General features: G+C 30.8%; 1 protein-coding gene and 2 pseudogenes across 1 annotated transcript; all 3 read right to left on the reverse strand.

The window, feature by feature from the left end:
* Positions 1–2,971: 2,971 nt before the first annotated feature.
* LOC139810220 (chymotrypsin-1-like) lies at positions 2,972–4,726 on the reverse strand (annotated as a pseudogene).
* Positions 4,727–6,339: 1,613 nt separating this feature from the next.
* Positions 6,340–9,626, reverse strand: LOC139809537 (chymotrypsin-1-like). Its single transcript, XM_071772477.1, has 6 exons — positions 9,539–9,626; positions 8,378–8,527; positions 8,290–8,324; positions 7,826–8,087; positions 6,879–6,937; positions 6,340–6,483 (listed from the first exon to the last, which is right to left on the reverse strand). The coding sequence occupies exons 1-6, from the start codon at positions 9,624–9,626 to the stop codon at positions 6,340–6,342; spliced, it is 738 nt and encodes a 245-aa protein (XP_071628578.1).
* A 1,852-nt stretch (positions 9,627–11,478) lies between these two features.
* On the reverse strand, positions 11,479–15,325 carry LOC139809538 (chymotrypsin-1-like; annotated as a pseudogene).
* Between the last annotated feature and the right edge of the window lie 43 nt (positions 15,326–15,368).

A 15,368-nucleotide genomic window follows, 5' to 3' on the forward strand; every position in this document is an offset into this window, starting at 1 on the left:
CGCAATAATTTATATATATTTCTGAAGTAGTTAAAATAAAAATCTTTATCATGTGTTTGTGACACTTTTCTGAATTTTTCTCAACGCGATATCGTGCTACAGAATATTGATATTTACAGTTTACATTATGCATTTCTTAGAAAAATTGGAATTTCCGTTGGTTTATCTGGTGATAGTATCATGGTCAACTTGCTCTTATCGCTTATATATCTGATATTCGAGTCTACGATATAATCGATAGATTGCGTGTCACATGCTTAGAAAGTCAACGTGAATCTTGTAATATAAAGAGATACAAATCTGTCTGCCCATAAATAAATGAGATAAATTGGTTTTCTCTCAAATATAACACAGGATATATTTGCAATGTATTGCCGCGCACATAACTAAACTGCAGACTTTTAATATTATTTAAAAAAATTTATTAGAAACATTTTTCTAATCAGCAGCTCATATCGATTAATTAAAAGCTATTTGCAATTATAAATGGAACTTTATGCGGATATTTATTATATTATTTATTTACTAAGGCTATGAGAAAGTAAAAAAAATTGTTTTTCGAAAATCGGAAGAGAACCCCAAAAACGGTCTTATTGACCTTTGTTCTTTATCTGTAAATATTTAACTTTATGCATTATATACATTCTGCAACTGATTAAAATTTATATAATCTTCTTCTCTTATTCCCTTTTCGGTAATTATGCAGAGATATGGAGCCATTCACGATTTCAATAATTTTGAGATATGTTATCATCACCCTAAGTAACCGTCAAAGGGTTTAGGCGACCATTGTTTGTTAAAAAGTTATTAACAAAAAAGTTTAAGAAATATAACAGTTTGTGTCAGTGCTAAGGGAAGTGTATAGACAATGCACATGTAAGTGGATTGTACGGTTCGAGTTTTTAACTTTCCACACGAACCGAGGTCCACCTCTGCTTGCAGGAGGGAGGAGACGGTAGCCCCTCTCCCGCCTACATGTGTACTGTCAAATAAATAATTATATATAATATTAATATAAGTACACTGCCGTTCAAAAGTTTGGAAGCACTACTTTTTTAAGAAAAACAGTGCTACTAGATATCTCCAAAGAAAAAGGTTATATGAGAAGCTGTACTGTCTGTTTTAATTTCAACTCAGTATTATTTGTTTCTAATTATTTTCCAGGGAAGTATTTTATTTAAAGATTTTACAGAGTAAACATGCTATGCGCTACTGTTCTGTTGTAAAGAAAGAATAAGTTTTCATTGTTTAAGTCTAATCATTGTTATTTTCATATTTATTAGCACCACTGTTTTGTTTTTCTTAAAAAAGTAGTGCTTCCAAACTTTTGAACAGTAGTGTGTGTGTTATCAGAAAGACGCAGTTGTCTCTCTCTCTCTCTCTCTCTCTCTCTCTCTCTATCTATATTATATATATATATATATATATATATATATATATATCTGTATTTCACTGTGTTTGTTTATTAAAATATTTAGAATAATTTATGAATTCGTACCTTGAATGGCGTATGCCAAAGCGATAAATACAAGACAAGCTAACACACGCATGTTTAATTGCAGATTTGTTGCCTGGGGCTGAAGCGAATAGATGCATTTATATAGGTTTCTGAAGTAGTTGAAATGAATGAAGATATAAATCACGTGTTGTGACGCTTTTCTGATTTTTTTTCAACGCGGTATCATACGATAAAGTAATTGTTATTTATAATTTACATTATGCACTTATACATATATTGATAAAAATGATAGTTTTAATTATATTTGCACTGTTATAACTTTTCTCAGAACAATTGGGATTTCCGTTCGTTTATCTAGTGATGGTCTCATGGTCAATTTACTCTTATCGATCACGATATCTGACATTAGAATCTGTGATATATCATCAATAGATTGCGTGTCACATGCTTAGAAGTCAACGTGAATCTTACAAAGAGAATCTTTTAAAAAGCTACAAAACCGTCTGGCCGGAATCGAATAGATTTATAGATAACAAGATAACAAATAAGAAAAGAAATTTTATTTGTGAATACATAAGAAACACATCTTTAATAGAATCTCGAATAGAAGTTATTTGCATGTTAAGAGAATAAATATTGTATTTAATGAGTATTGTACTAAACACTGACTGTGCCATGTCATCCATGTTTGGATGTTGCATGAATTTTTGAAATGGTTTTGTAAACTTCTGTAAATATACATAATTTAATATATAAACATACATATACTTCTGGAAGTAGTTAATTATATATTATATAATATTTCTTACACGAATGTCACACACCATTAACTTTAATCGCAAATTAATTAATAATGTAAATGGATTTAGAAAAACACTTACATCCTCTAATGTATTTTAACGTAAGAAAGTAATATAACTTAAATGATGAAATTTTTATAAATTAAAAGATTTCTATTTTAAATAAATCTGTAACTTTCCTGGACCAATTTGTGGGTAACGGTTTTATTTATCTAAATAGGCATGATTTTACTAAGTATTTATAAAGATATAAAGAGAAACAGTAAAATATTATTGAAACAATATATAATATACTAGGTTTAGTGATTACTAGAATGAGACTAAAAATGAGATTTCAAATATGAGATAATATCGATTATGCAATAATATTTAGAGTGAATAAGTGTCATTTTAATCAGAGATATAGTTCGGAATTTTATTATACAATTGACAGTGAAATTTATTTGTAAATATTTAACTTTATGCATTATTATGTCCATTCTAAAACTGACTAAGGTTTATAATATCTTCTATATTATTCCCTCTTCTATCGAACTTTTTTTTATTTATATTTCGAAGGATTTTTTTTTGCTAAGTTCGTCAAATGCATTAATAATATATCACGTAGATTTCTGAATTTTGCGATAACGTAAATAATATAATATAATTTTATCACAGATGAGAACAGCAAACGAAAACATTAGTTTCTACGTAAAATAATAAAAACAATTAATTTGTTATTATTTTGTTATTTGCATTGGTATATTTAACTGATAAAAAAAAGCAATACAGGAATTACATTTTGCAGAAATAATTTTGTTCAAATCACATTAGTAATTAAATTATAAATGTTGTAAGATATAATGTCGTTCTAATAAACATATTATACATCTTCTAATTTTTTAAATTTGCATTGATCCATGATACGAAACTGGATACTCTTGTGTAAACATCTGGATATCCAAGAGCGCAGGGATTACCGAAGGAGACGATTCCAATTTGAACTCCATTAGCTACTAAAGGTCCACCAGAATCACCCTAAAATAAAGATGCAATTTTAATAATAAAACATTTAAGTATATTATAAATAAAAAATAAATTGTTTACTATTGCAAATTATTGCTATAATTATTTCAGTGTTAAGATATAATTGTAACATATAATTGGCACATATTTTTATTGCCTTCAATATCTATAACTTTTTATATTATTAATGTTCTTTTAGTACTGTATCAATAACGTATATATTAATTTGTTTTATTATATTAATAAATAAAAGCTTACATGGCACGCGCCTTCTCCTGATTTAGTCAAAGTGCCGATATGGGTATTTTTCACTCTTTGTTGTACTCTCGCGCATTCTTTCTGCGGATAAACTACCAACTCAATTCTTGCAAGTTATTCGGTGTATTTCCACCAACCTAGAAGAATAAATGCGAATTTAGATAAATGAGACTCGCAGTAAATGACAAACAATAAATGATTATTACCGAATCTTCTCACTCTTGTTACACATTTCTAACTTGTTATATATCATATAAAGAGAAAAAACATTTTGTTTTAAAAAGAATGTCTTATTCTTAGAATATGTGTAACTAGAAAATTCTGTATCATAAGTTCAATATTACCCTTGTAGTTCCCCATCCGGATAACGTGCACGGCTTGCCTTCGACATTACTATCGTTTGTTGAAAGCTTTATCGGTTGCACTAGCGTATTGTATTTGATAGGAGTTTTAAGGTGGATTAAACCGACATCATTAATGAGCAAATAATCATCGTAGTCTTTGTTGACACTAACACTCGCTACGTCATATACAGCGCCTGATACGTTCAAGAAGTTTGTGCCGGCATGAACCTTTAGAAGATTCACTTGATTTTCCAATCTAACGATAAAAAAACCATATAAGTATATGTATATAAGTATATGTATATATAAGTATATGTATATATATATATTATGCTTAGTCTTACATATTATGTCCATTTGATGTATTCAAAGACTAATTTTAGAGTTATATTTTACTAATAAGATATTGACATATGTTTAGAATGTGTAACATACCCTGCGACACAATGTGCTGCGGTTAATATGTTATAATTATCGAGGATAGATCCACCGCATCTATGTGAGCCGCCATATTTCAATGAAATTTGATACGGAAACTTGCCAATGGGAGCATCTTTACCGCCGACGATACGAGGAGATGGAGCTCCTTATTAACAAAACTATAGTAATTATAGTATATTATTACACGCGCAAAATAATATATCTGTTACATTACTACATACACTTTCAACCATAACAGTAAAACATTGTGTCAACTTTATAATGTTTACAATAATTTCTTACCTTGAGTGGCGAATGCCAGAGCAATAAATACAAGACAAGCTAACGCACGCATGTTTAATTGCAGATTTGTTGCCTGGGGCTGAATAGATGGGAGCGAATAGATGCATTTATATACGTTTCTGAAGTAGTTGAAATAAAGATATAAATCACGTGTTGTGACGCTTTCTGAATTTTTTTCAACGCGGTATCATACGATAAAGTAATTGTTATTTATAGTTTACATTATGCACTTACATAGATTGATAAAAATGATAGTTTTAATTAAATTTGCACTGTTATAATTTTTCTCAGAACAATTGGGATTTCCGTTCGTTTATCTAGTGATGGTCTCATGGTCAATTTACTCTTATCGATCACGATATCTGACATTAGAATCTGTGATATATCATCAATAGATTGCGTGTCACATGCTTAGAAGTCAACGTGAATCTTACAAAGAGAATCTTGTAAAAAGCTACAAATGCGTATGGCCGAGAGAATCGAGTAGATTTACAAGTAACAAATAAGAACAGAAATTTTATTTGTGAATAAGAAATAAATTTTTTACAAAATCTCGGATAAAAGTTATTTGAATATTAAGAGAATAAATGTCGTATTTAATGGATATTGTATTAAATACTTTTACTGCCATCTTATTTGAGTGTCGCGTGAATTTCTGCAAGGGTCTCGTAAACTTCCGAAAATATTGCTTTACTTAATTTAATGTATAATCATACAAACTGGACTAATTAATTATATATTAATTACATATAAAATATAAAACATAGTATTTCTTCCATAAATGATAATGCATCAATAACGTTGGTTGCGAATTAATGAATTATGTACCTAAACGGATTTAGAAGAAAACATACATCTCCTCACATTCTCTAATAAATACGTGTATTTTAACGTTAGAAATTGATGTGACGTGAACGATAAAACTTTTGCTAAACAAGATTTTTTATTGTAAATAAATCTTTGACTTTTCCTAACTATTTTATTGGATCACAATTATTTTATTTATTTAAATAGGAATGATTGTACTAACTATATTTATAAAAATAAAAAGAGGAACAATAAAAAATTATCAAAACATAATATGTTAGATTTGTTTAAAAACAGATATTCAATTTTATTTTTCTGTTTACATATAATTATCTCAATTGCAAAAAGAGCTCTATTATTTCGGTTTGTGACTGAGAGTCTTTATTCTATTCAATTTTGACTTATGTTATTAGATTATACATTCACTAATAGAAATAATGTATTACGTATTTTTATTTATAACGTTATCATATACCTTAATATGTAAAAAGTATTTTAATTTTTATTTATTTCTTTAGTACAGTTTATTTTATTATTTAACTCTAGATATTTTATAAACAGTCGCGCACTTCTCAATATACGGTCTTCTCAGAGTTCACGTCAAAATCAGTTTGACAGTAAAAGTATTAAATCAGATTTTATTTATTAATGTTTTATATTCAAATAATTACAGCATTTAAACCATCACATTTATGTTTAGACTAATACAAGAAGCGCAGATAAAAATTATTTACACAATCAGTCATTATCAAATAATTATATCAAGTCGTTTTTCGCATACACAATTGCAGGTATTATTTATCCCATAAATATTAACCCCTTGTTAAACATTTCATAAACAAAACGTATTGAATATACATGGGATAAATGTATATATAAAAGAATATTAATATATTTAAATAATAACGTGTGTGTATATAAGATATATTTTTGTTTTATCCTCTTATTCAACACTGTTTCTTCGGATCCAAGTAGTGAAAGAGGATACTCTAGTGAATACGGCGGGAGCTCCACGAGCGCATGGTGCGCCAAAGGAGACAACACCGATCTGAACACCTCTAGCAACGAGAGGACCACCGGAATCACCCTAAAAATTTAACAAAAACGACGATTAGTTATTTTGCTAAGTTAATATTTCATTTAATTTACTTCATCGTCATATTTATAATTATGTCATAATTATTAAGCAAAAGTATTGCTTGTTCCAGTTCTAAATTTCAAAAATGTCTATTTTGATTATATTTAATCTTAAATAAATATATTGAATAAATATTTTAAAATTAATAATTTTAATCGTATTGTAAATAAATTTGAAATATAACATTCAATTTAGATATTTCTTGGTGCTTATAATCTGTATTAGAATCTAAAATCTCTATGTAATTTGCATCACTAATATAAATAATGGGGTACGCGTACTTTTTTTATCTATACTTATACAGCGATATTTAAGATAATAAAAATGTTAAATCCAATACTTACGTGGCACGCGCCTTCGCCTGCTCTCGTAAGCGTACAAATGTGAGAAGAGAGTAACGTTCAAGTTTGTCCCGTGCCATGTTTGTCTGCATTTGGCTTGACTGTGAACGCTCAACGCCCCCACCGATCTCTTGTAAATTGTTAGGGTGATCATTAAGCTACAATTAAAGAAAATATTAACTATGAATTCACGTGCTAATAAAGAATTTTTTTAAACATAAACGTTATACAGTAAAACCTTTTATGTTAAATTTAACACATTTTACATGTTCCCAGTTTTATCCACTGTAATTTTTATATTAATTTAACAGCAGGCAAATATATGAATAAATAAACACAAGTAATATGTGAAAATTAAGACAAAATTGTAACACACGCTATTTGGAGAAGTTTATAATTAACATATTTATAATGTTAAATTTAATTAAAATAAAATTTTATTGTTTCTTCTCTTTTTCTTACAGAAAACAGAAGACGATATCTCTTTATATATATAACGTAAAACATGTCGCTTTATCAGATGAAAATTCTTATAGAGAAATAAGTAATATAACTTAGGTGGTCATTTTAACATATAAAATGTTAGCAAAAATTCGTGCATATAAATTGTGTTATTTTAACTCTTAGAAACAGTGAATATTTATATTAATATTAATATTAACACCAAGTGAAATTTTACAAGATGAGCAGACTGCGTAATATAATCTTTTTTCTTTTATGTAAATAATTTCAAGAACTTTTTCTATTCTTGTGGACTATGTTTAATCATAACACAGAAATAGAGTAATTATTTCTTATTGTTAGTATCAAGATCAAGAGAATACAATTTTAAAACAGAAACTTTTATATTTTGCTCAACTTTATAAATAAAATTTGATAAATATTAGATAAAAACGAAGCTGATGCTTTCATTGCAAGCTGCTTTCAAATAATTTCTGTTTGATGCTTACCGAGGGTTGTTCCCCATCCGGATAAAGTGCAGCTGGTACCCTCGGGAGCAATGTTGCTAGTTGCAAGCGGTATGGGCTGTATATATTGGGTATATTCGATAGGAGTTGTCAGAATAAGTACGCCGATGTCATTGGACGATTCCATAAAATTAAAATTACTGTGAGGGATGGCTTGTTTAACTCTGTACGCGGAACCACTCTCGTTTAACAGATTTGTGCCAGCGTGAACAGTTAAATTTTCAGAGCGCCAGGGGTCCTGAATCTGTTAAAGAGACAAATTTTGGTCGATTACTTTTTGCTTTTCACCCTTTCAGATAGTTTTAAACACCTTTCTTTTATGAAATAAAAAGAATTTCATTTTATTCTGTGTGCATGTATAAGGCTGCGGTCCACTTGACGCTACAAATGCTTCGAAGCATTCCTCTTCTCTTTTCTTTCAATGAAGAAAGAAGGAGAAGAAGAACGTTCCAAAGCATTGTAGTATCAAGTGGACCACAACCTAAATAATATAAAACAATAGAATAAGGAACATACCTGAGGGAGGCGCTATACAATGAGCAGCGGTGAGAATAGTATACCTATTGATGATGGATCCGCCGCAGAAATGCCTTCCGTCCTTTCTCAGAGATATTTGATATGGGAACTTGCCGGGCGGAGCATCGCTTCCACCGACAATATGAATGTTTGGGTAGCCTATATAAGAAGGTGCAATAAAACAGAATGTACAAACCAAATGTTAGACACAATTAGTTTTTTTGGCTTTTAATGACATAATTAATTACGGTTATTATAATAGTCTATTTTATTTATAAATTGTTACTATTAATAAATATATACTATGCGATACTACATTTTTGTTAGAGTTTGAGAAATGTTTATACATCACAATTATGTATAACTAGCTGCCCCGGCCAACTTCGTACCGCCTAACAGTAATGAATGTAGTGATAAGACACGCAAATAGTCCCTCCTCTCCCCCTCCTCCCCTTTCCCCCCTCTCCCTCCTTTCTCTCTCTCTCTCTCTCTCTCTCCCTCCCCCTCTCTCCCCCTCTCTTTCTCTTTCTCTCCCCTCCTTCTCTCTCTCTCCTCTCTCCCTCTCTCTCTCCCCCTCTCTTTCTCTCTTTCTCTCCCTCTCTCTCTCCCCCTCTCTTTCTCTCTCTCTTCCTCCTCCCTCTCTCCCTCTCTCCCTCCCTCTATGTATTTGGATATCTTTCTAAATTAATTTTTTTTTTACATGAATTTTTTCCGATATTTTATTAGTTATTCTGCTATTCCGGAAAATTCTACCCCTATTTCATATACTTGTGGTAAAAATTCGGCCCAGCCGTTCTTGAGTTATAAATGGTGTAACTAACCCGACTTTGTTTTATATATATAGATATATTTTTATCTTAAATTATTATTATAAAAAATGTGATTAAAAATATTATTTGATGATTATTATCTTAAAATAATCCACTTCTATGCTATTCTACGTATTTCTATTTCTTTTGACACATACATAATGAAAACATTATTAATTATTTTATTACAGAATTATTAATAAAAAATTAATTAAAAAATAATAATAAATTTTCTATAAAGTAACGTATACATTTTGCGGTTTTAATTTTGTCATTAAATATTCAAAGTGTAGCTTCGTTATTTTAATTCGTAGTTCGTAAAAATTAAATAAAACCATAATCAAAACGTATCATATTTATTCTCGCTTACCATAAGCGGCTACCCCTAAGCAGGCGACTATCAAGACAAAGAACGCGTGCATATTGAAAGCGTGGCACTGGTAATAATGAAACTCCATCGCACGTTTATATAGGCCGTTTTGAGTACTTTACCAGAAGAACGTACTTTGGAATGTATATGTGTGTGACGTAAAAATGAAATCTATTTAATCTGACAGATTTAATCATTAAATTCCATCGAAATAATTTCGATAACTTATGCTAAGCCATTAAACGTGAGATCAAACTATGTGTCTACGGACATCTCTATCGTCTAGTAAAAAATTTATTTCGAAATCTTTATCTGAAATACGTGATGCAATCGATATGATGATTTCAAAATTGCGGTTCACTTCATCGAGCTATTTTAGAAGCGGAAATTAAAATTTATTGATAATGTATGGAATTCGTGTATCTATTGCGCTACAATTTCACGATAATTGATGAAATTATCAGAAAATCACTTATTAAAGTTAGCAAATAAGTTGTGAGTTATAAATGATTGGTAAACTGTGTTAAAATTGAAAATAAATATGTATATTACATATAAAATATAATATATATATTTAAACTTTAGAAGACAAACACACAGGGGGTTTTTTTATGACTTTTAAACATTTTTACTTATAACTTTTATGTTTGAAATTTAGAGCTAAAAATGCAAATAAATTCATAAGGATTTTATAAGAAAAAAATTTTTATTTATGATGTTTATGCATACATTTAGTATAATGTTGTTTTGTATGATTTATTTCGAAGTAAGGTACAACACACAGAGGCATATCGCACTCACGACACACTTTGGTCTTCGACGAATACCTTTTTTTGAACATACTACGCATTGGCCATTCTCATTTGTTTTCTTTAGATTCCCGGAATTACGGAACACAGCGACTCAAAAAACCCTTATATATATGATATTTTAGCGCATAAATAGTTTGAAACCTATAAATAGGCTTCCCTTTCTCTAAAGATTAATATATCATTTCACTTTTTAATAATTAATTACTTTAATATGTTTTTTGATAACATATTCAAAATTTAGATTGCATTCCATTGATACATACATATGTTTTTCTTACACATTGTAATGTCAAGCATTATTTATGGACTACGTCTGAGAATTCAGTATTTTTGAGAATTTTCCAACGCGCTTTTTGGCTCGTTCAGCAACAGGAATATTACAATAAACTAATTGTAAGTACGTCAACTCACATATAAAATAGCAGCGCGTATAAAAAGAATTTTTTTATTAATAATTTTCAGGAATATATTATTTAAATTTTTTTAGAAATGTTCTATTTAATATAGCATATTCTTTTTAAATTTTTATTTATATGTAGTTATATATTATATATATAATTTTTTATATTAATTATTTACACCTTAAAAATATTTATTGCAGTTTTGTATAGTCTTACATATTATTCGACAAGTTATTATTGATATATACTTTTTGTTACATTTTTTTTTAAATAAAAATTTTATAAAGACAATTATCTTTAGGTTTTTATTGCATTACGCGTTATAAGTTAATTAAAATTTCTTCTAAAGAATGTGTTATTTTATATCTTTATTGGTATTAGAGGTATAATAGATATTAAAAACAAAACAGGGGATTTTATAATACTATATTCTTTCGGATTATATAAGTTTGATTGTATTTACGCAATTTGTATCTGTACACGAAAGAATATAAATTAATTCCAATAAAAACGTACTTTAATGTGTGCAAGAAAAAAAGTGACTTATTCTTTCTTCTAGTACTATCGCATAAATTGTAATAAGAGATAAAAGGATAAAATAATAAAAATATTTAACCTATATCAAATCTTATATCACATGTGAATATTTATTTGAAATTTATTCGGCATATATTATACAATACAAATATAGTAACACAATACAAAAGCATTAAATTTTATTTAATTGTTAATCAACGTCAAACATATGCTCCTTGATCCAGTCTTGGTATGCGGACACTTTAACAAACGTATCGGGTTCTCCTAAAGCACGCATGGAACCACGAAGGATGCAATTCCAATTTGAACGCCTTTGGCGAGAAGAGCGCTACCTGAGTCATCCTGCAACATTATTTAAAATTATTATAAGCAAACTGATTAATTTACAATTATTTTCCTTTCCCAATAAATATAAACCATAAATTTATTTGAAGGTAGTAGTAAACCTATGTATCAAACACGAAACATTTATTGTTATCGACTACCGATAGAAAATAATATGGTTAGTGGGGTGCGGAATTCGATTGCGGAATCCCTGAGCGTTTTCCTTAACAAATCGAGACACTTGGACTATATTAATCGTCACATTTTAAGTGAGTTCAAGTATTATAAAACATTTTTAAAAAATAACAGCGATGTCTTTGTCACGAGAGCCGATAAAGGACAGACAACAGTAATCATGGACAGAGACGATTACATTAATAGAATGACTAATATACTTGACGACGTATCAACGTACAAACAATTAACGAAAGACCCGATTAAACAATTGACACAAAGTCTTAATCAGTTAGTAAAATCTTGGCTAGACAATGACATCGTTGATAAATCGACATACTACCTGAAATGCACCAATGGAAACGCACTCTCCCACGGTGTTACGGGCTGCCAAAGATTCATAAAACAGGGTTTCCTCTGAGAATTATTGTCTCCGCGGTCGAAAGTCCGATGTATAACATCGCCAGTTTTCTACATTCCATTCTACACGAATGTATTCACAGACCGAAAATCGTACATTAAGGACAGTTGGACATTTGTTAAGAAGGTTAAAGAACGAATATTAATGACGATCAAATTATGATCTCATTAAATGTATCCATCCCTCACTTTTCACCAATATCCCGAAAACAGCTAGTACTTAAAGCCTTATTGAAAGAGATGGCATGAAATCTCACCAAATACGAACCTTCACTTTAGCTCAGTTCCTCCACGCCATCAATTTAGTGCTTGACTCTACTAGTTTTAGTTTCAATGGGAAATTTTATGAACAAACCTTTGGCAGCCCGATGGGTTCTCCACTGTCACCAATCAGCGCGGATATAGTGATGAATGATCTGGAGACTCACTGTTTGCACTCTCTTAATTTTGTCATCTCGGTTTTCTGCGGATATGTTGACGATATCTTCGTCATAATTCCCAGATCGAAACTAAACGAAGTTCTGGACGCATTTAACAATTACCATCCGCGCCTTAAATTCACGTATGAAACGGAATCAGATAATTTACTCCCGTTCCTTGACACTGTCGTCATTAGGGAGGGTGGTCACCTTCTTACGAACTGGTATAGAAAACCTACGTTCTCAGGGCGTTATATCAATTATTTCTCAAACCACCCAGTACAATATAAATTCAATACAATAACCAGCTTAGTAGACCGAGCGATCTTACTGTCGGGTAGACGTTTCCATGAAACCAACATCTGTTTGGTAAGAGAAATCCTTATAAAAAATAACTCATTTCTTACTGAAATTATTGATAAAAGAATTAAGGCTCGACTTAAGACACTCAAGAGTACGGTGGAAAGAGTTGACGCGTCACAGAACATGTTCGATATCAGAAGATGCATTACCATACGTGAAGGGCTTAGGCGAGGATATCCGACGCATTTTTAAGACAGTCCATCTCGACACCTTATATACCATCCCGAAAAAACTGGATGGTGTCATAGGAAGCGGTAAGGACAGGCTCAGCAAAGAAAAAACTACTGAGTTAGTATACAAGATAGATTGCGGCGATTGCGATGCAACATATATAGGGCAAACGTCACTTAATGACACGAGTTAATGAACACCAAAACATTAAAAAACATGATAGCAATCACTTGGTCGTTAGCAAACATCGTGTAATGTTAGGCCATAATTTTAAATGGTCCGAAACTAATATCATCCACAGAGAAAAAAAAAACACGAAAAAGAGAGAGATTGCAGAAATGTTTTTAATTAAAAAACACTCCAATACGATCAATTTGAAAAAGGATACAGAAAATTTAAACCCTATATATGATAAAGTCATTTCGTCGTTATAGGCATCACGTGAGCATCACATGTACAATAACAACCTAATGTATTCGTTAAAACCGTGAAAACGATCAGTACGTCTTGAAACTCCGAACTCCGACATGTGATCACGCTTTTTGTCGGCGCTCCTTCGATAATGTATTGCTCCGTATATCTAAGCGACAGTGTTGCATCGCGGGGGGTGCAATCGTCTCACTGTACTCATTCTCGTTTGTCACCAACGGACACACGTAAAGTATAGGTTTCAGAACACACATTTTTTACTTTTTAACCCTTTGGTTGGTTCGGATTGTCATTGACTTGACCATTGTTTTCTTATAGTGACATTGTCTTTATGACTATTTCGGGGAAATTTTCAAAGATACGGACGTGTGGGTTTGTGACATGGATTAATAGGTATCGCTTTTCGTTAATTTATTAAATCAGTATTAAAATTGTATCTCGTCGACTAAATTAAATTTATTCGGGAATTGTTTGTCAGTTAGATGCTTGAAAAGGGCCCAAGCCAAGGTTCAAAACGTCGCATGCGTTGTGTATCCCTTGCCACTCGTTAGTCGATAATAATAAATGTTTCGTGTCTTGATACTCATCTGGCGGAATAAACAATTATTTCTTTTGAAACCTATGTATCTTACATATCACACTCCCTCGCCGACTTTTGTGAGAGTGCAGACGTCACGATTGTCAGTTATTCTCCAAGACACCAGCTTACATTTCTCGTGGGAGTAAACTTTCAGAGTGATCTCTTGTAAGGTGTTGGGTGTAGGTCCGTTAAGCTAAAAGGATATTTCATGTTAATAAGTAAACATTTCGATATCATAATTAAACATGGCAACGACGCGATAAAAGTCAAGACTGACCATATGTGACTAATACATGGCTATCAAATACGGCTATCATATTACGGCTAATATAAAATTTTTTGGAATCTTCGAAAAAATACAAAAAAAAAAGAAAACTGACTATTATATGAGATTACTGAATAGTAACAATCGTGCAATTTCACCTATGAGCATTACGATTTATATACTATTATACCCACATATATTAACATACAACAACACGTCATTCATATATATCATTAAGATTCAAAGAGGCTTAAAAGGATTATGACTAATGGTACAGAACACTGTATCGTAGAGAGAAACGTTAATCAAGTTTTTTATCAACCTACTGATATTTTGTTTGGTGAAATATTTAGATTGTGTGTCTTAATCCTAATTCTTAGGTAATATTAAATATTTCAATAAAAATTTACTGAAGTTCTGCCCCAACCAGATACAGCGCAAGGGAGACCTGCGACAGCGATATCTTTTTGTGCAGCGGAATGGGTTTTGCAACGTCAGTGTATACACGATGTCCTGGTTTAATCGAACGAGACCGACGTCGTGATTAAGTTTGTAATCGTCAAAACCAGGATGCCATGTCACGCTCTCCGCTTGATAAGCATCACCCGTCTCGTTTAAGTAAATAGTGCCCGCATAAACCTTTTACTGCTATGCCATCTTATTTGAGTGTCGCGTGAATTTCTGCAAGAGTCCCATAAACTTCTGAAAATATTGCTTTACTTAATTTAATATATAATACAAACTTCTGGAATAATTAATTATATATTAATTATATATAAAATTTAAAACACAGTATTTCTTCCATAAATGATAATGCATCAATAACTTTGGTCGCGAGTTAATGAATTATGTACCTAAACGGATCTAGAAGAAAACATACATCTCCCCACATTCTCTAAATACGTGTATTAATTAACGTTAGAAATTGATGTGAC

This window comes from Temnothorax longispinosus, chromosome 3, assembly GCF_030848805.1.
Source record: "Temnothorax longispinosus isolate EJ_2023e chromosome 3, Tlon_JGU_v1, whole genome shotgun sequence".
NCBI classification, from domain to species: domain Eukaryota; kingdom Metazoa; phylum Arthropoda; class Insecta; order Hymenoptera; family Formicidae; genus Temnothorax; species Temnothorax longispinosus.